Source organism: Sus scrofa, chromosome 9 (genome assembly GCF_054392235.1).
Source record: "Sus scrofa isolate SSC_HxYL_T2T_F1_AM1 chromosome 9, Sscrofa_HxYL_maternal_Yorkshire_Landrace_v2.0, whole genome shotgun sequence".
NCBI lineage: Eukaryota > Metazoa > Chordata > Mammalia > Artiodactyla > Suidae > Sus > Sus scrofa.
The window spans coordinates 9,364,238-9,385,274 of record NC_139391.1 but is presented as its reverse complement, the minus strand read 5'-3'; the positions used below and the strand labels follow the sequence as shown (position 1 = coordinate 9,385,274).

At 46.0% G+C, this 21,037-nt stretch overlaps 1 protein-coding gene and 1 long non-coding RNA gene across 27 annotated transcripts in view; one reads left to right on the top strand and one right to left on the bottom strand.

The window, feature by feature from the left end:
* LOC110255399 (uncharacterized) overlaps positions 1-20,647 on the top strand; it is a 59,398-nt gene extending 38,751 nt beyond the window's left edge. Inside the window, exons 1-7 of one of the 3 annotated variants that reach the window (XR_014814715.1) lie at positions 7,436-7,581; positions 7,684-7,746; positions 8,210-8,337; positions 9,226-9,330; positions 14,278-14,367; positions 16,351-16,511; positions 17,621-20,192. This is a non-coding gene — a long non-coding RNA (uncharacterized LOC110255399). Of the gene's footprint in view, positions 1-7,435; positions 7,582-7,683; positions 7,747-8,209; positions 8,338-9,225; positions 9,331-14,277; positions 14,368-16,350; positions 16,512-17,620 lie in introns of those variants that run through there. The other 2 variants (XR_014814716.1, XR_014814713.1) reach the window with 2 other exon arrangements.
* NEU3 (neuraminidase 3) overlaps positions 1-21,037 on the bottom strand; it is a 31,937-nt gene that overhangs the window by 10,707 nt on the left and 193 nt on the right. For 6 of the 24 annotated variants that reach the window (XR_014814703.1, XR_014814701.1, XR_014814709.1 and 3 more), the window contains exons 1-2: positions 12,805-12,879; positions 7,265-7,476 (exon numbers count right to left, since the gene is read on the bottom strand). Coding sequence is in view for 6 of the 24 variants with exons in the window: in XM_084975224.1 (XP_084831350.1) it covers positions 7,265-7,471 (207 nt within the window). In the remaining 18 variants the exon portion in view is untranslated. The other 18 variants (XR_014814705.1, XR_014814698.1, XR_014814704.1 and 15 more) reach the window with 7 other exon arrangements.

Below are 21,037 nucleotides of genomic sequence, written 5' to 3'. Positions count from 1 at the left end.
AGAGGCTGCTGTGGTATTTTGAGTACCTTTTCCCCTGACGTATCTCTAATTCTCAAAGAGGTTGAGAAGCTGAGCAGTTCATCTGAAAGCCCTCTGGGGCTAGAAGGACAAAAATTAGAAGTCCTGGTAAGGGCACCACACTTTGGAAAACCTTAGCTAAATCCCCAGGAGTAAGGGTGAAACTGAAGTACACCAGCCCTTACAAACATCACTCTAGAAAACTGGTTGCTTTTATCTACTAAAGTGGCACATGAACACATACCCTGCAATCCAGTAATCCTATTTGTAAATATAAACCCAACAAAAGTGCATGCACACAGTACTGAAAACATGTCCAGTATCTATACACGTAATGGCTAACCTGAACAGGCAACAAGAGTAGAAGGGCTCAATTCACTGTGTGCAGTCATACAATGGAAAACTATGTAACAATGAAAATGAAAAAAATGATAGCTGTCACAACAATCTGGATAAACCTCAAGAATACTGAACAAAAAAAGCCAAACATGAAGAATATATACATTAAAAACAAACAAAACTAGGAGTTTGCATCGTGGCACAGTGGTTAATGAATCCGACTAGGAACCATGAGGTTGCGGGTTCGATCCCTGCCCTTGCTCAGTGGGTTAAGGATCCGGTGTTGCCATGAGCTGTGGTGGAGGTTGCAGACATGGCTCTGATCCCGAGTTGCTGTGGCTGTGGTGTAGGCAGGGGGCTACAGCTCCGATTAGACCCCTAGCCTGGGAACCTCCATATGCCGCGAGAGCGGCCCAAGAAATGCCAAAAAGACAAAAAAAAAAAAAAAAAAAAAAAACAAACAAAAAAAAAACTAGAGAACTGTAACTCTGGCTCCTAAGTACCTATGGGAAGAGAAGCTTCTGCAGTGCTGGCAATAGTCAATTTTTAAGCTGAGCGGTGAGTCCAGGAGTGTTGGCTTTGTCGACACACACAGCTGACATTTATGTTTTATGCATTTGACACTTGTTTTATGTTTTCTGTATCTCTGTTACCATTTTACATTGAAAAAATTTTAAAAGGGGGTATTAGGATTACGTACTTGTATTTCGTTGTTTCTGTATAAAGCACTGGAAGCATACATTTGAAATAGCAGTGACTGCCCCTAGGAGGTGGAGGCCTGGGAATGGGATGTACACCTTTTTATATGGTTTTTATCCTTCAGCTGTAAAAATGTGTTAACTTCCCAAAACAAGGTGAAAGAAAATTAATTCCTGCATGAATGAGCAAAACATATCAAACAAAGCTCAGATCACAGAATCTCGGCATCATAAGGACTTTGTGCTAACTCTGTCCTACAGAAGATTCTCCTCTAAGTCTTGTGGACAAGGCCATTCAGTGTCTCCTTGAACTAGTCTAGGAACATGGAACTCACTCTCTTTGGGGCAGCCCATTCCATACCAGAGTGCCTTATAACTTCAAACATGTACCAAAGTCGACTTAAATTGTTGGGCAGAAGCCCATCTTCCTCCACAAAGCTCTCCCAGATTGGCCAATCGATCAAAGACCGCTTCCTAAATGCTCCCAAATGGCGCTGTTTCTCTCTGGAAACTATGCATGAGAAGTCACATCACTGTCTGATCTGACTGCATTTTAAACTGATGGAGGCAGGGACCTCAGTCCCCCGTGACTCTCAGGAAATTGAGGCCCAGAAGGCCACCTGCAGGAGGGGATAGCCAGACCTGCCTCAAGGGGGAGTGAAAAGGCACCCACAGAGGCTACTCCAGAGCCTTGCAGATACTACCAGAAAGAGGAGGTACAGAAAGTGCTGTGGATGTCAGAGACAGAAAAGACTGTGTCTGGACACAGAGAATCCAAGGAGAAATCACCCTGACTCTGCTCACCTTCACTGCACCCACTTCAGTATCAGCTTAGATGCCGTGCCCTGCACCAGAGCCTCTCTGATCCCCACTGCATTTCCCCCTCTAAGGAAACACTTCACTTGTCATGGACCTGCCCTGTGACACCTGATGGATTCTGAGTGGGCGTTTTTGACAGTTCTCTCTGTGCCCAGCTTTGCTTTCTCTCTGCGGTTTGGTTGTGCAAATTCTTCCCAAGAGGGATCAGAGTCTTATCAACTTTTGTATCCCCTCCATTCACAACATCCCCCAACCTAATGCCTGTCCTTTGTAGAGAAAAGGAGCTAGGAGATGCTCTCAGATGAAAACAATCATCTATAAACAATGTATGGAGGCTTCTCTCCATGCTCCTCCGGGACCTATCTCCCCTCCCTTACAAGTGCCAACAAAAAGGTCTAAGGAGGCTTAATTTCTACTGTCACCCTGGGGATAGTGCCCCGTCTCCTCAGCACCCTGTGGGGCAGACCAACACCTTATGGATAGCACTGAATATGGGATCTGATGAGAAGTAACAGCTGCAAACTCATCTGGATGATTAAGATTGCTCAGATCAACAACCCTGAGCAGGATCCAGGAAGATTTAAGAAATCCATTAGCACAGCTACTCCCTTTGGGAACAGAAGGGGAAAAAAATGATTGGGTTGTCTTGCCATTGGCAGTCAGAAGCTCAGTCATCCTTACTAGCTGAGAGGAGCAAATGATATGGGCGGAATCATTTTGCTAGTCAGCGGAAACGAATGTGACTAGCATCCATGAGGATGCAGGTTTGATCCCTGGCCTCACTCAGTGGGTTAAGGATCCAGTGCTGCCGTGAGCTGTGGTGTAGGTTGCAGATGCGGCTCAATCGGGCACTGATGTGGCTGTGATATAGGCCAGTGTCTACAATTCCAATTCAACCCCTAGCCTGGGAACCTCCACATGCCAAAAGTATGGCCCTAAAAAGACAAAAAAAAAAAAAAAAGATTTGGGCCAGATAATGTCTAATATAAAGTTGACATGAAGCTGGAAGGAACTGTGAACAAAACATGAAAGTGTAGAAAGATTAGAAATGATCTCAACCAGATGGGAGTAGTAGGATATAAACAAGCTAAGGTCTGACAGAAAAAACCAGTCTTGAGATAAAAAACTTAGATGGAGAACATGATTAAAAAACAGCAAATGTGGAGTTCCCGTTGTGGCGCAGTGGAAATGAGTTTGACTGGTATTCATGAGGATGCAGGTTCAATCCCTGGCCTTGCTTAGTGGGCCAGGGATCCGGCAATGCCATGAGCTGTGGTGTAGGTCACAGATGCGGCTCAGATCTGGCATAGATGGGGCTGTGATGTAGGCCGGCAGCTATAGCTCCAATTTGACACCCAGCCTGGGAACTTCCATATGCTTCAGGTGTGGCCCTAAAAAGCAAAAACAAAAAACAAAACAAAACAAATATAAGAGCCAACAAGCATATCAAAAGATACTGAACACTGATAATAATTAGGGAAACGCAAGTTGAAATGATGATATCGCTTCCTATCTATTAGGATGAAAATTATCAAAAAAAAAAAAAAACAGGAAACAAAATAAGCATTGGTGAGGCTACGGAAAGATTGTGCTGTTAGTGGGAATATAAAATGGTGTGTCACTGTCTGTGGAAAACAAATAGAGGTTCCTTAAAAACTTAAAATAGAATTACCACATGTACTAGCAATTCAATTTCTTAGGTCTATAATCAAAGAACTGAAAAAAACTGTCTCAAAGAGATGTTTGTACATCCATGTTCCACAGCCGCATTATTCACAACAGCCAAAAGGTGGGAGCAACTCAAGAGTCCATCAACCAATAAATAAACACAATAGAATATTATTCAGCCTTTAAAAAGGTAATCCTGACACATGCTACAACATGGATGAACCCTGAGGACATCACACTAAGTGATATAAGCCAGTCACAAATGACAAATACTGCATGATTCCACTTATGTGAAGTATCTAAAATAATCAAACCCATAGAAACAAAGTACAGTAATGGTTTCTAGGGGCTGTGGAAGGGGGTAATGAGTTACCGCTCAGTGAGTATAAAGTTGCAGCCATGCACTGATGAATAAGTTCTAGAGATCAGCTGCACAACAATGAGATACAGTTACAGTACTGCGGTGTTCACTTAAAATGGAGAAAATGGAAAGTTTAATGTTCATTTAAAATGTTGAGTTAATGTTAGGTTGATTTTACTTAACAAAAATCTCTCTCTCTCTCTCTCTCTTTTTTTTTTTTTTTTTGTCTTTTTGCCTTTTCTAGGACCGCTCCCATGGCATATGGAGGTTCTCAGGCCAGGGGTCGAATTGGAGCTACAGATGCTGGCTTACGCCAGAGCCACAGCAACATAGGATCTGAGCCGAGTCTGTGACCTACACCACAGTTCATGACAATGCTGGATTCTTAACCCACTGAGCAAGGCCAGGGATTGAACCTACAACCTCATGGTTCCCAGTCAGATTCATTAACCACTGAGCCATGACAGGAACTCCAACAATTAAAAATCTTTTACCACAATTAAAAATCTTTTAAAAGAACATAAAATGTGAAAAAGACTTGGAAGTTTTCATTGACCATCTACTTAACACTTATGCAGTTACCAAAAAAGTAACTGCTATTTTAACTTAGGTTGTATTGAAAGGATCTAAGACAGGATAGGCAGCTCTCTGCTGAGCAGGTCAATCTATCCTTGGGGTCCTAAGTTCCATTCTAATTACCATACTTGAAAAAAGACACTGACATCCCAGACCACGTCCAAGGACAGTAATCAGTTTTCAAGGGACCAAAAACTAAATCAAGACTGTGGCCTAGGGAGCCGCTCAAAGAACTGAAGCTGTTGAACTCAAAAAATAGAAGGTGTGAACACTGCTTACAGGTACATCCAAGAGTAGCTCTCCAGAACAGGGACTTTATAGAAGGTACAGGTGGACTTCTCCAAAAGGGTAATTATAGGAAAGTACACTTACCACCGAAGTTCCTCATTTGAGGAGTTGTAAAAGTGGAACCTTAAGATGACTAATGAGTTCCTACTAGGAATATGCAATTGCTATTATTTAATTACATATTTAATTACATCTGCAGATAATGAAACAGAGTCAAGTATTCAAGGTCACAGCCAAAAAATGATAGGTCTTGCCTGACTCCAAAGCCATGCTCTTCTTAACCACTAAGATATTAGTAGCCACCAGTGGACTACAGAAGATTTCTATACTGGGAAAGAAGTTGGGCTGATAATTCTTCTAAGACTCTACAATTAAGTAAATGAGAGAATGAATGTGAATAAAATAAAGAGAAGAGAGAAGCGTTAAAGTGGGCACATCTCTGAATGTGTGTGACTAGCGGGTAGTGAGGTTATGGTAACAGATAAAAATTGCTTAACTGCCTGTCTGTGGCAGAAAGGAGGGCAACATAACCACAGCATTGCCTGAAGGAAACCTCGAGCCAGAATTCCCAGCTGGGCTGCAGGACACCAGTGATATAAGCAGAGCTTTGACCCTGGGAAGCCAAAATAAAGACTCGTGACAAGGTCTAAGATCAAGGACCGGAAATTCCCTAAAGCAAAAAACTTCCCCACAGGGAAACAGAAGTCCTCAAAATCAAAGGCGCGGTGCGTGTAGCTGGCAAGACCCACCTTCAGCATTTGCACTGTAAAGGCAAAGCAAGGCATCCCTTCGGGACATGGAAGTTTGTTGTTATTGTTTTTCTTTTTAGGGTCCCACCTGTGGTATATGGAGGTTCCCAGGCTAGGGGTTAAGTTGGAGCTGCAGCTGCCGGCCTACACCACAGCCACAGCCAAGCAGGATCTGAGCCATATCTGGGACCTAAGCCACGGCTTGCGGATCCTTAACCCACTGAGCAAGGCCAGGGATTGAACCTGCATCCTCATGGATACTGGTCAGGTTCTTAACCCACTGAGCCACAATGGGAACTAGGACATAGAAGTTTTAGTGGTGATATTTCTGTGAGCAGAAAAGCAGGGCAGGTTAGGAGGATTAAAGTACCTCTTATTATAAAAAATGTATGTATGTATATAATGAACTCTCAAATCCATTGTCTCACTTGATCCTCATTTCAGCTAGCTCTGAGAAAAAAAAAAGGCAACAATAAGAAAAATGAGATCTAGGAGTTCCCTTCATGGCTCAGCGGTTAAGGAACCTGACTAGGATCCATGAGGCTGCAGGTTTGATCCCTGGCCTCGCTCAGTGGGTTAAGGATCTGGCGTTGTCATGAGCTGTGGTGTAGGTTGCAGATGCAGCTTGGATCCCGAGTTGCTGTGGCTGTGGTCTAGGCCAACAGCAGGTGTGTCCCTAGAAAGAAAAAAACTAAAAGGGGGGGAGGCAAAAAAAAAAAGGAGGGGGGATCTGAACTGTAGTTCACAGACCCATGGGCAGCAATCATTCTAAAAGGTGCTACTTAGGGACAAGGGCTCCAACCCCTGTTCTGCCACCTATCTGCACACCTTGTGTGCCTAAGACAAGTCACTTTCAGCCCATTTCCTCTTGTAAAATGGAGATAATAATATGTACCCCATATAAAGCATGGAGGAGGAAGAGGAAGAAGAGGGGTACAGGTGTTGTTACCCTCCACTGCATCTTCTGCTGGTTGTGGTCTTAAGCTACTTACCCGTTGGAGCACCAGGATCCCTCCTCAGAAAAACTAGATGAGCAATGCTTACTACTTTGGATGACTTAGGAGGCAAAAAGAGAATGAGAATAAAAAGCATATCACACATTGGCTAAACCCAATGAACCAAAGAAGTCTTTAGTCAGTGTCTGAGTTGGAAGTCTGCTTTTACTGCTTTATTATAGCTGTGTGACCTTGAGCAAGTAGCAACCTCTCTGAGCCTGTTTCCTCAGTTGCAAAATGTAACTGACAACAGTTTCTGGGTCATGGAATGGCTGTGAGATTCAGCGTGCTCCTGGCTCACGATAAGCACTCAGTGAAAGCCACTGCTTTTACTGCTTTTTTTTTCCTCCTCAGCTCTGACACAAGGCTTTTCTTTCACTGATGGAAAAAGGCACAGGAGTTCCCATCGTGGCGCAGTGGTTAATGAATCCAGCTAGGAACCATGAGGTTGCGGGTTTGATCTCTGGCCTTGCTCAGTGGGTTAAGGATCCGGCTTTGCCGTAAGCTGTGGTGTAAGTCGCAGATGCGGCTGGGATCCTGTGTTGCTGTGGCTGTGGTGTAGGCCAGCAGCTGTAGCTCCAATTAGACCCCTAGCCTAGGAACCTCCATATACCACAGGAGTGGCCGTAGGAAAGGCAAAAAGACAAAAAAAAAAAAAAAAAAAAGAAGAAAAAAGAAAAAGACACAGACTCTGACATGCTCTGAACAATGTAGAAACCGAGACGCAGGCTCAGATCTGGGATGAAAAGTCACCTGTACTGAGTGCCCAGTCCTCACCCCTCGCCTCAGCACCAGGTGGAGTGCATCCTCGTCCCTGCTCGTGGAGCGCTTCTCTGCAAAGGCCAGGAAAGTGCGGGTGGGGGGGATATAGAGCAGGGCTGGGATCCGGTAGGTGACCCCTCTCTTGTCTTCCTGCTGGAACAGAGGACGGTTGAAGGAGCACGATGTCATTTCTTCCATGACCTCTGCAAGGAGAGGAGGCAGCTAAATGGGTGTCGCAACCAAACGCTGGCTTGTATACAAGTTCTGCTCTAATAGTCTGCTTCTGGAGATCACTGGGAGGCACAGATGTACTCAAATGTTTACATTTTTATACCAAAGTTCCATCATGACCTCCACAGCACAAAGCCAGCAACATACCATTTACCAAGTCTATCTTCCGGACTCTACAGGAATCCTACACAGCCTCGGTCAAGTGCCTCTCCAGAGATTCTAATGTGTGCTTCTGCCAAGAGGTATTACCAGCTCAGATGATTTCTAATGTCAGTTGCTTGTCTTGGAGTTTTTAGGTCATTCAAGTAACATAAATATAAACCCAAATTCATGAGGGAGTGCCTGGGGTTAAGAATTCTCCTGGGAGGGAGTTCCCTTCGTGGCTCAGCAGTTAATGGACCCAACTAGGATCCATGAGCATGGAGGTTTTGATCCCTGGCCTCAGGGGTTAAGGATCTGGTGTTGCTGTGAGCTGTGGTATAGGTTGCAGACTTCAGCTCGGATCCCATGTTGCTGTGGCTGTGGCAGGCAGCTGTAGCTCTGATACCACCCCTGGCCTGGGAACTTCCATATGCCATCAGTTTGACCCTAAAAAGCAAAAAAAAAAAAAAAGCATTTTCCTGGGAAACTTTTCCCTTCTCCTAAAGCCTAGGCAATCTTCTTTGTCCTCTCTGTCAGTAGTGAGATTTCTTTTTCCTACTCCAGTCAGAGGATATAGACTTTCAAAGCACCTAGCTTCATTTGGGGATCTCAGTTCCAACCAGAGTCTAACCCGTGCAGGCCCATCATTTTATTCACCGTGACAGCAGGTCTACTAAAACCCAAGCTTCTGGGTAAGTGGGACCAGCAAACATCCAAGGGAGCTGAAGTCAGGTAAAGGGTTTTGCTTACACTTGGTCTTTGGGGCCCTTGAGCTTTCTCTTACTTTCTGGCAAATTCAACCATAAATGAACATTTATCCAACACTGTACAGGTTAGCTAGCCTGCCATTACACTGAAAATTGAAGTCTCAAGGTACATGTCTCAAAGACACTCAGGTGTTCAACTTCTCAGAGGCCCCCAAAGAGAATCAAGCCTGTCACCCAAGCCTTATCTTCCAAATTAATTGTAAAAATAGTCAGGCTGTAGGAGTGAGGCCAAGATCAAGTACACATTTTAGACCACACCTTCTGGGCAATGAACTGAAGAATAAGGTTGCACTGCTTTTAGCTGCAGCCTCCCAGTGTCAATCAAGACAAGCTTTGCCATGGACAGCAGGTGAATGATTTATTTAGCATATGAATTCATTTTTCATGTAAATGATTCATTTCACTCGTTTCTAACTCAAAAAGAGAGAATAAACAAGGCTCACTATCTAACTGGGTAGGGAGGTGGCCTCCTTAGTCCCGAAGAACAGGCTGCCTCACTCCAATTCTGGGCTCACAGTAACTGTCTTCCTCACACCATAGCTGAATACATCTCTCTTTCCCCAATTCAGGCTGTCCTGCTGGAGGGTCAGGCTTTCTTCCAGGCAAGGATCCATCCCTGGGCCAGGCTGGTGTAATGGTTTAGAACACAGGGTTGGACCAGGCCAGGACTACATCAGTCTGGGCATGGCCTTTACTTCCTCTGTGCTTCCAGATCCTCACTTATAAAATTCAGGAGAATGGCTGAGAGAATTAAGACGTTTAAGTGGCCGTTACATGACAGAGTAACCTTGTGCTAACCATTTCTCTCTCTAGGTCTTGGCTTCCTTGCTTAAAAGCTGTGACCCACCATACTTACCTAAGACGATCCAATGAAGAACCCACTCAAAAGTGCCTTATAAACAGTAAAGCACAATGGAGGTAAAAAAGTATTATAAATTCTGATGTCTTCAAAGTTTCGCGTACGGCTTTGCTATCACTGTAGCCATTGGAGTCCCTGTCGTTACTCTTTATTAACTGTGATCATGCTGATCGTGTTGATGACACAGGTAACACAAGAGGTGGCTCTAGCACCGATACCCAAACTATTGGGCCCAAACCATATGCTGGGAGCTAGGGGTAGAGCAGACTCAGATATGGTTCCGCTCTGGAGTAGTTCATTTTAGCAGAGAACTCAAAGTTATTAATTAATTGCTGCTCCATATAATCATCTTTCAACCAAGCCCTGCCTGTTTTCTTACTGGGAGAAAATATAGCATAGTATGGACTTTGAAATCCAAATGGCTTTCACACTTACTAGCAAATCTTTTTACCTCTAAGCCTGTTTCCTCAATTGTAATGGAGGTAATACCATCTATTTCTCCAGCTTTAAGAACAATGTTGGAGTTCCCTTGTGTCTCAGCTCTAACAAACCTGACTAATATCCATAAAGATGAGGTTCTGATCCCTGGCCTTGATCAGTGGATTAAAGATCTGGCCAAGAGCTGCGGTGTAGGTCGTAGATGCTGCTCGAATCCAGTGTTGCTGTGGCTGTGCTGTAGTTTGGCAGCTGTAACGGTGATTCAACCCCTAGCCTGGGAACTTCCACATGCCGTGGGTGCAGCCTTAAAAAGGAAAAAAAAAAACAAAAAAAACCCAACAGACATATGAAAAGATACTGAACACTGGTATAATTAGGGAAATGCAAGTCAAGACGATATTGCTATCATTTCCTATCAGGATGGCAACTATCAAAAAAAATGAGAAACGAAATAAGCGTTGGTGAGGCTGTGGAAAAACTGCACTGTTGGTGGGAATATAAAATGGTGTGTCACTGTGGGAAACAGTATGGAAGTTCCTTAAAAATTTTAAATAGGGTAGTTCTCATTGTGGCTCAGCGGTAATGAATCCGACTAGTATCCATGAGAATTCGTACTTGATCCCTGGCTGTGCTCAGTGGGTTAAGGACGTGGCATTGTCTGAGCTGTGGTGTAGGTTGCAGACATGGCTCGGATCTGAGCTTGCTGTGGCTGTGGTTAGGCTGGCAGCTGTAGCTTCCCTTCGACCCCTAGCCTGGGAACGTCCATAGGCCGCTACTGCAGCCCTAAAAAACAATGTAATTCCAGACTCCAATTAACTCCGTGTTGCAATCAGTCTCCAGTGAACCCTAGAAGGAGGCCTCCCTATTAACAACTAAACTTAAGGAGCACCCATCAAATGCCAGGCCTCTGAAGACCCCGTGGTCCAAACCCCTCTCCTGGTACACATGGGAAAACTCAGACTCACAGAGGGGAATAAACTCCTCTAAGGCCACTCAGTGATCAGGAACAAAATCCGGACCAAGGCCCAGATCTCTTAAGTTTCAGCTTAGCGCTCTCTGCAGCCCACAGGTCCTCTCTAGTAACGAGGGTCTCGGTTCCCTTTCATCTCCAAGTAAGTGTGGCTTCAGGCGAAGGAAAGCAAGCACAGAGCTGGCGGAGAACACTGCCTACGTCTGAGACCCCGGCCAACTAGGGTGGCTTAGACTCAGTATTTCCCGCGGCTGCAGTACCTAAGCCCACGTGATGCTGCCGAACCTGTGCCCAGTCACAGTGCCCCACAGTCGGGGGCTCCAGTCCTCCAGCCCCACTCACCTGCGCGGGGTCCCGGCTCCTCCTTCGCTCGGGGCAGAGCTGGCCGCGAGGCCAAGCCTTCACGTCCCGGATACCGACGTCCGGGAGAATGCCCAAGGCTGGGGACACCGAGGCAGGAGAGCGAGACTGCGGACACGGTCACAGGCCACGGAAAGTGGAGAAAGAGGCGACAGAGACATAGAGGACAGTGCGGTGGCTGACAGACCCGGGACGCCACGAAGAGCCGGTAGGAAAGCGGGGCGGGGACGTGCGGAAGCCGCGGCGGGCGGAGGTTGGGACCTGCCGTTGGCTGCGGCGGGGAGTCGGCCCCGCCCCTCGGGCGGGCGTAGGCGAGGCCCCGCCCCCGCCCGCCCGCTCCCCCGCCACCCCGCGGGGTTCCCCTTGCGGCCCTGCCTGGGACGTCACCCTGCTTTCTCCAGCTCCCGGTGCTTGGGACTTGGGACTTCCCGGTCCTTCTCCGACCCCCGGACTACCACCCGCTCCAACTCGGGCCCAACTTCAGTCTCCGACGAGCGCTCCGCTCCCTGGCTCCGCCCCACCCCCTTCCACTTCCTCACCCTCGTCTTCAGTCCCCTGGCCTCGCGCTCTCACCTATTGGCTGCGGGTTTGTTGCTAAGTATCACCGCCTAAAACTTCCCTGAACAGCTTGAGAGTTGAGCAAAGGTTCCAGGTTTCGGAGGTGACTCCGCCAAAAGGTTCAGAGATGCAGAGCATTGGGCAGCCCACCCTTTAAAAAAAGGATAGATATTATTTTTATATATGCGTGTGTGTGCGTATATAAAAATGTATGAGAAAAAATAGTATAGGTTATAACACGCTGAATAAAATAAAACCCCGTGAGTTCATACTGTTAAGCGCAAATGAGTAAAGAGGAGGGAAAGGACAGCTCTTCCTTTGGTAGATTTCCAATTATTGAATGTAGCACGTGCCTGAATACAGAATGGCTTATGTTGAACACCTGGTTTCCTTTTGGGAGTTTGGAATTTTGATACATGCCAGGCGACAGTGCCCACATGGCCAACCTCCAATGAACACCAGGTACGGAGTCTCTCATGGGTACTCTAGGCAGGAACGTGGCACACACGCTGCATTGCATTGCTCGGGGAAATTGTGCTTAGTGTTGGAACCGAGCTACTGCTCTGGGGGGGTCTTAGGCACACAAGCCTTTCTGATTGTTCTTAGGGAATAAGCCTGAGCCTCCATGACCTTCCCTGAGTTCCAAAGGGCAGTTGCTAATCAGGGAAGGGAAGGGAGGCAGAGACCCGAGAGGAGCAGTGCAGCCCTGGGGCAGGGCCCTGGTTCCTCCTTAAGGAATATACATAATAACAATTTTGAGCCTTTCTGTAGAACTAAAACCCCCAACAAATAACTTTTTTTTTTTTTTTTTTCCTTTTTGTTCCCAGGCTAGGGGTCTAATCGGAGCTGTAGCCACCAGCCTACACCAGAGCCACAGCAACTCGGGATCTGAGCCGAATCTGCGACATACACAGCTCACGGCAACGCCGGATCCTTAACCCACTGAGCAAGGCCAGGCATCAAACCCGCAACCTCATGGTTCCTAGTCGGATTCGTTAACCACTGAGCCACGACAGGAACTCCCAGTGTTCGGTATCTTTTCATATGTTTGTAAAAATATAATACTGAGGCAGAATAATAACTCAAGATAGTCAGTGGAGGAGCATGGGCTTCATTTTTTGATATGACTGTTGATTAACATTTGTGGTTTAAGGGCTTCAGGGAATAACATCCCACAGGCCTTGTTTCCTGCAGGGAGTGTACCTACCCCCAGGTGGACTTGAAAGGCCAGTCGAGTTAAAATCCCTCTCGTCCTGACTCGGAAGAGGCGACACCCCAAATCACTCACGAGAAGCGGTCTTGATGCAAACAGCAAGAGGATTTTTATTCCGAGCGCGCTGGGGCCCACAGTCGTACGCCACGCAGGGGTAGAGGACTGCGGCCCCGAGTGTGGAGTCAGGACAGCTTTTATGGGGTTCATAACAAAGCCCGCGCTTTTACAAACTAATCATTTTTAAAATATCGCAAACCAGTCAATTCAAAACTTCGAGAGCCCGCGCTTTGTGGACCAATTAATTTTAAGTTGTTCTGGAGTTACATGTTTGTGCCTGTCTCTGGGTGGGGGAGACATATTGTCACCAAGATATATTTATCAGGATTTTCAACATTTTGTGGCACGCCCGATCTTACTGGGGTCGGTTAGGCGATTGACTTCTCCTCTTTTTATCTTATGCAAGCAGGTTTACAGAAGCCAAACAAGCAGTTAGGAGCAGTTTCAAGAAGTTTCAAGCATAGAGGCACATACTCAGGGGCCTGTTTTTCCCCTTCCACAAAGTTTTGTACAGAGCAGAAAGCAAGCCCTAAAACAGCAAAAAGTATGATCTTTTACCTATAGGGAACAGGGTCTGGAATTCGAGGGCATTTAGAGCTTCTTATTAACTTCCTGGGTTCTGGGAGAGTCAGGTTGCATTTTCATCCTTTCAGACATAACCCCCTGTGACTCAGTTTACGGGAAGAAAAGGGCAAAGAAACCCTGAGACTTAGGGGACATGTCCACCCCTAAGACCCCTATTGAACAAGCACTAATAGAGGTAACTGGGCAAGGGCAATGGGAGAAAACCACAGCTTTCTGGACCTCATATTGGTAACCCCCATCTTTATGGGATTAAAAACACCTATAGGACAATAGAGAGGGGGACTCATCTTCCCCCTCCCAGCTGTCCTGGGAGCTGTTTGCTTTCCTGTAATAAAGACTTTGCTTGCTTGCTGCCTGTGTGTTCTCAAAATTCATTCTTTGGCTCTGTGAACAAGAACCTGGATTTGGTAACATCTTTCTGGCATCAATACCATAATTGGTAATGACACATGTATGAAGAAAATGCACAGGTTGTTCCTGTCGTGGCTCAGCAGTCACAAACCTGACCAGTACCCAGGACCTGGCTTGATCCCTATACTCGCTCAGGAGGTTAAGGATCTGGCATTGCCACGAGCTGTGTGTGGTGTAGATCACAGATGCAGCTCAGATCTGGAGTTGCTGTGGCTGTGGCTAGGCTGGCAGCTGTAGCTCTGATTCAACCCCTAGCCTGGGAACCTCCATGTGTGGCCCTAGAAAGTAAACAAAACAAAAAAAAAAGTTGGGGTAAGAGAGAATTCACTGTCTCTGCCTGACTGCTCTCAAACGAGGGCATTAGTCTTCTGCTTCTGGACTGGAACTTACACTTTTGGTTCTTCGGATTCTCAGGACTTTGAACTCATTCTGGAACTACACCACTGGCTCTCCTGGATCTCCAGCTTACAGACACATCATGGACTTCTCAGCCTCTATAAGCATGTAAGCTAATTCCATATAATACATTTCTTTATATCTACTCAAACAAATACTATTAGTTCTCTTTCTCTGGAGAACCCTGATACAGTGGTAAAGAGGAAGTGATGATTTCTAGGGTCAGCGATATTCAGTGACCTTTCTAAGATATATTGACCATAATGAGATGAGAGGTAGGAGTCAGAAATCTTTAAAGTAGGCTGTTCCAACATTCAACACTACTATATAACTATAAATGAAAGAGTTGAAGGGCCGTAAAATACCTTGACTATCAGCCCACTATTGACTGGCTTTAGCAATAAAAGTCAGACTGTATACAGACCAAAAAAAAGAACCCCAAAACACAAAGCAGAGGAGTTCCCATTGTGGCGCAGCAGAAACTAATCTGACTAGGAACCACGAGGCCTCGCTGAGTGGGTTAAGGATCCAGCGTTGCCATGGGCGGTGGTGTAGGTCACAGACATGGCTTGAATCTGGTGTTGCTGTGGCTGTGGCTAGGCTGGCATCTGTAGCTCCAATTGAACCGGTAGCCTGCGAACCTCCATATGCTGTGGGTGTGGCCTTAAAAAAGCAAAACAAGGAGTTCCCGTCGTGGCGCAGTGGTTAACGAATCCGACTAGGAACCATGAGGTTGCGGGTTCGGTCCCTGCCCTTGTTCAGTGGGTTAACGGTCCGGCGTTGCTGTGAGCTGTGGTGTAGGTTGCAGACGCAGCTCGGATCCTGCGTTGCTGTGGCTCTGGCGTAGGCCGGTGGCTACAGCTCCGATTCAACCCCTAGCCTGGGAACCTCCATATGCCTCGGGAGCGGTCCAAGAAATAGCAACAACAACAACAACAACAAAAAGACAAAAAGACAAAAAATAAATAAATAAATAAATAAATAAAAGCAAAACAAAAAACAAAGCATGAAGCAGACTGGTTTCAAGACCAAAATGGTGTGGTCAGAGCTGGATGAGTGGACTAGAATGACACTGTAACCTGAAAAAGTGTCGGCAGTGGTGAGGCACTACTGAGATCTAGAGCCAAAGGTCTGATACAGTCAATAAGCCAGGAGACGGGGGGAGGCCATGCCTTGTGCTCGTGGCCTCACTCAAGGGTAGACAAACAGGAGTCATAAGCCTGGCATGCAGTGGTAGCCTCTGCGTCGGAAGCATAAGCTTTTCAGCTTTGTGCCTAGGCTGCGATGGTGCGTGTGATGCCATGTCAGGTGTGATGATGGGTCCAGGCAACAATGGTAGATACCTGGGTGGTACAGGAAGCTTGATTATAGTTGGTCTCATCAAAGAAAGTGTCCTCTTTGAATAAGCCATGAATGACCCAGACAATTCAATTAATAGCTGTAATTCACTTCTACTTTGGGGCCCCGAGGAAGAGTATCTTGGACAGTCTGCAATCTTCTAAGTGAAAGACTAAAAGACCCGGTCACTGGCAACAGCCCCAGAATCAATAAAAATGACAACCTATCCAGGTCCTAGGAATATTGTCTAAGGTAAGGGTGGCAGTTTTCAATACAGCCCTTTGTCCTGATCAAGCCCTCAGCATAGTCAGTCTTCCAGAATTCTCACTGGGCGCCAAAAGCTTGCCGCTCAGCCGGACCATCAGTGAACCAGGCCCTTGGAGAAGTCTCTGAACCAAGGGGCCCAGTGAGCTAGTAGCTTTGCTTCACACAGCCGGGAGGGGAATACCTTTCCTCTGAAGGAATAGCTGTCATTTTTCATGGAAAACTAAGATGCTGAGGCTGGCCACATCCCAGCCATTTCCACTTGACTAGGCGACTGCTGGGCTTTCTTGTTAGTTGTCAAATCTGAGTTGATATGGCTTCCATGGGTCAAATGTTTGGTTTCAGCAAGAGCTCTGTAATAGCCTAATCGTAATTCCTTTTTTATTTGGTATTTGCAAAAATACACCGTTGTACTGGGAAGTGGCCTGAGTGCTCCAGCAGTCACCAAGTTTGCAACTAAAGCTGTGATTTTCATTTCTTTCTTCTCAGAATTCCATATTGTTTTTTTTGGTGGAAGACTCAAGAGGAGACAGAGGCCACTTCTCTCTATGCAGAGGTAGTCCCTGAATGGGAGACTTAGAGCATTCACAGTTCAATCAAATGTACAACTGACGGCAGTAACACACGGATGTGAAAGCCACAAAATATTAGTACGCTGAATCCGTTTAGAGGGTCCCCCTACAGCTCATTTTAATTTTCCTTTCCTATTGCAAATTTTATCCAAACCCCACCAGAATTCAGGCACTTTCTCCTCCTCCATGGGAAGCCAAACCAAGCAGTTTAAAATAGGCAGGCTGCAGGCTATAGCCATTGTGAGACTAGGACTCTCCCAGCCAAGAGTGTGGGGACATCACAGGAGTGGGAGGAGGCAGCCTACAGGGGCAGCTGGGTCAGTGAAAAGGCCTTTTCTCCTGACTCCTGCTCGGGGATCAGTGCTGCCTCTTCCCTACTTCTTGGCTCTGACATGCACCTGTGGCTCAGGGATGCTATTTTGTTTGGAGCCCCCACCCCCACCCCCCACACCACACCACTGTGGATCTGCCCCCAGTCCTTGGCACTTACGACCATTCCTATGCCCAGGGTTCCCTGTCCTCAAGCGACAAAGTAGTATGGTGACTTAGATGCTTATATTCAATTGTGTTATAAAAGGGGAATCCCTCCCCTCCTCAAAGATCCCCCCACATACCCCGCTTCTTTCCTTAAAGCAGGAGAAGGAGTGGGAGGGATCAGGTCATGTACTTACTTTTGTTTCAGGTAGTCACCTGCTTGGACTGAACAAACTCTCAGGATTTTTGGTCCATTCAAAGCTCTATATCCTAACTGCTGACACCACTTACTTCACTTTTGGGGCACCCTTTCCTCATCAATCACAACCATTCTGCTACATACCTGGGGCCACAGGCTCGCTGCCTCATTGTCAAAACATCCTTTCCTTCTCCTGCACCAAGGAGAACGAGCAACAACCTAAGTACCAGCTGGGCAGTGTTTCAGTCCTACCTCCTGCTGCTTAGTCTCAGAACATTAATATGCAAGACAGCCAAGGACCCTTACTTCCCTCCTCACTCAGCAGTATTTGCTACCAGACCCCAAATTATCTTCTCAAATCCTCACCTGGCCCATGACCTTTCTCTTCTGGAAAGGCTTGTCAGGATACCATCCCTTTTACCAAATCGTCAAGAGTAGTGCATGAAGGGTCTCGAATTTCATCCTACTTGCAAACTAACAGGTTAACTTATTATTTTTTCATGGATATTGGCAGATGACATGAGACTCCGGATCAGAGACAAAGAACTTTATTACTTAGAGCGCAGCAAGCAGTAAGAAGCACCTTTGTGCCAGTTCCCATCCCCGCTCCCCAACAAAAGCGTCACGGGTAGGTCTAGATGGATGCCTCAACCTGCAGTGGGTTGTGTCACAGGAAAAAAAACTCTGAGCTTAAGGGAGTCAGCACTTTCACAGTAAAGAGTGGGCCAACGTGCTCCCAGGGAAGAGACGTGACCTCCTCTCTCCAGGTTGCTAACTACCAACACAACACTGAGTTACGGCCCAGGCAAAGAGTGGGCAGGCTCTCGAGTTCACACAAAGCAAGAACGTGCAGGGATGCTCAGGGCTCTTGGCCGACTGCCTCTCCCAAGGCTTTCTCCTTCTCCAGGGGGTCACCTGCCACAGCATTATAAACCAAGTCCCGGGCACTAAGAGCCTGGACACTATTTGATGGTTTCCCAGAAAAGTCTGTCAGTCACAGGGAAATATTCCCAGAGCCAAAGCTCCCTTACAGCAGCCAAGACCCACTGCAAAAAAATTCTGACACCTTTACTACTGCCTCTGAACGGATCTAAAGCTGGCGTGATAAACTATGGGAAGAGGCTGGCTACAAGACAACCTACCATTGCCACCCCTCCTCACCCGAGCCAACCAGCCCAAGTTCTAACAGTTCACATGGTTTCTGTGCACAGAGGTAGGGACGCCCCTCCTTTCACGCTTGTGCAGGTGTGTCTCTGTCGGGAAGCAGGAGGAACCTGCTGTCCACCTGGGATGAACACTAGCGTCCGCAGTTTCAATGGGTGGATGACTGCTCGATTACTGAGGAAGTCCTCCTGCTCAGAGGAGACAGAGCACCATCGAGCAGCTTCTGAGCAACTCCCAGTACTAAGAGCCCACAACCACCTCCCCAATCCTCATGAACAGGCAATAATGTGTTTAAAACATTATTTTGAGAAGCAGGTCATAGACAACACCCGACTGGCGTGAAAGATCCATGGCATAAAAAAAGGTTAAGAATCCTTGTCAGTTATTCTTGAAGAGGTTGTGGATATCAGCGGAGTTATCTGAGCACGTGTGCTTTCAGGCTAGTGAAGAATATTCTATTTAAAAACATTAGGGGCTGTCAGTGGGGACAGGATATATTTTTACAAAAAATACTGTGGTATTAGCAGTTTTCTGATAACTTCCAACAGGGAGACAGGGTTTGGGTCAGGGAGGAGAGGTGTCTAGTCATGGGTGGAGACACGGTAGAAAGTTGGAAAGAGAAAGCTCAAAATTGAGTAGAAACCTGGGACTCAAGGAGAAATACAACTTGGGTGTATTCAAAGGAACTTTTACATTTTCTTCCATTCCTTAACATTGTCCTGAAGCAAAAAGAGTTGTTTCTAAAGATATAGGAAAACACGAATTATCAAACACACATTAGCAGCTCAAATTTGCAAATGCAAATGAAAAACAGCTGTCTTTCCCCACTCTCTTCTGCATTCTTAAACATTTGGAAGACTTAAGTCCACCCTAGACAGGTGTGAGGAGTAGAGAAACAGGAGGAAAATTCGACGGATGTCAGGGTTTCCTGGTGAGAGGGGGGCTGCAGACCTACTAAAAAGAGTTAAGAATAGCCCAGCAACATTCAGAACTGGCTGGAGTGACCACTCGGTTAAAACGTGTCAAAACCCAGCCAGAGGGGCTCTGCAGCTTTACCAAGGGCACCCACACTGAGGCTTGAGCACATTCAAGTGATGGGAAACTGTCCTGAAATCCCGTAATTGGGAAGGTGGGGTGGTGGGGGTACTGCAAGAGGACCATGTGGCTGGACTGCTAACCCACTTCTTTATTTATCAAATTGATACTGCCTTAACTGGTTACTGGAATCAGGGAAAAACCTTCAGCGATCCATACAGCCTAAGAAATTTCCAAGTGGGGCTTATGGGCAGATTTAAGGGATTACAGGATTCATATTTGATTAAAACATTCATCAGAAATGTTTTTATATGTGGGCATTTCAAGGGGGTTAAGGAGCCTCCATAATCTGAAAGTATACATATCTGAAACCTCTTTGACAGGTTCAGACACTTAGTCCTAGAAAATGAATGAGATTTGCCCAAGGTCACAAATTAGAACAGAGCTAGAAACAGCCCAGGTCTTTTGTCTCTCACTTGAGGACCTCTTTACCTGCCCCCAACTCTCCCAAACCAATTTCCTTCCTTGGGATAGTGAAAAACTAAACTACAGACAAACATATCAAGTAATAGGGAAATAGTTAAAACTATTTCTACTATGGAATACTATGCAGCTATTAAAAATGCATGTGACCTATGTATAGTGACAAGTACCTAAGAAATATTAAGTTAAAAAACAACATATTTCAACATAATTCAACCTCATTTTAAAAAATGTGAAAATTTTTACCATATACAAACATAAAAAATGTTTGTATATGGTAAAGAAAAAGGTAAAACTGGTGTGAAAGAATTCCAGAGTCATCATGGGGGGGGGGAGGCATTATTCCCTGTCTCTAACCTCAGGCTCTGGGATCTCTGACAGACAGTAACTCCTTCATATAAAAATGATTATCCAATTACACACTTTTAAAAGCTTCAAGGAGCTGACAAAGTAGGATTATTACTAGAGGAAAAAAAAAAAAAAGACACTAGAAGCTCAGAGAATTATATGGCCTATCCAAAGTTTATGGAGATGAAGAGTACAGAGTCCAAGGCTTCGAGTCCTGACCAGTGATGCTCCACAATCCCCTACTGTGTGGGGCTAGACAGGGGAACATTCCCATGTCAGAGGAAGGTGTGCTAAGTAGGATTTCTTAAAAGCTGATTATAGTTTTAGGTATGAGTGAGGCTCAGCTGGAACTCTCCGTATGTAAAGCTGGAGAGACAGTATTCCCACAGGTCACAGGTTCTAGGCAAGTGCCCAGGTCTCCATTCACAACTGGAGCTGGACACATCAGGTTTAAATCCCAGCTCCATCACTAGCCGTGTGAAATATTATTAAATTTTTGTGCTTCAGTTTACTCATCTATAAAATGGGGATAATGGGAGTTTCTGTTGTGGCACAGTGGTTAACGAATCCAACTAGGAACCGCTAGGTTGCAGGTTCGATCCCTGGCCTTGCTCAATGCGTTAAGGATCCAGCGTTGCCAGAGCTGTGGTGTAGGTTGCAGATACCGCTCAGATCCTGCATGGCTCTGGTGTAGGCTGGCGACTGTAGCTCCGATTAGACCCCTAGCCTGGGAACCTCCATATGCCGTGGAGGCGGCCCTAGAAAAGGCAAAAAGACAAAATAGAATAAATAAAATAAAATAAAATGGGCACAGTAACAGTACCTACTTTCTTAGGGCTGCTGTGAGCATTACCACAGTATAAGTTAAAGCCCTTTAAGTACCTGGAACACGCCCCGGGCA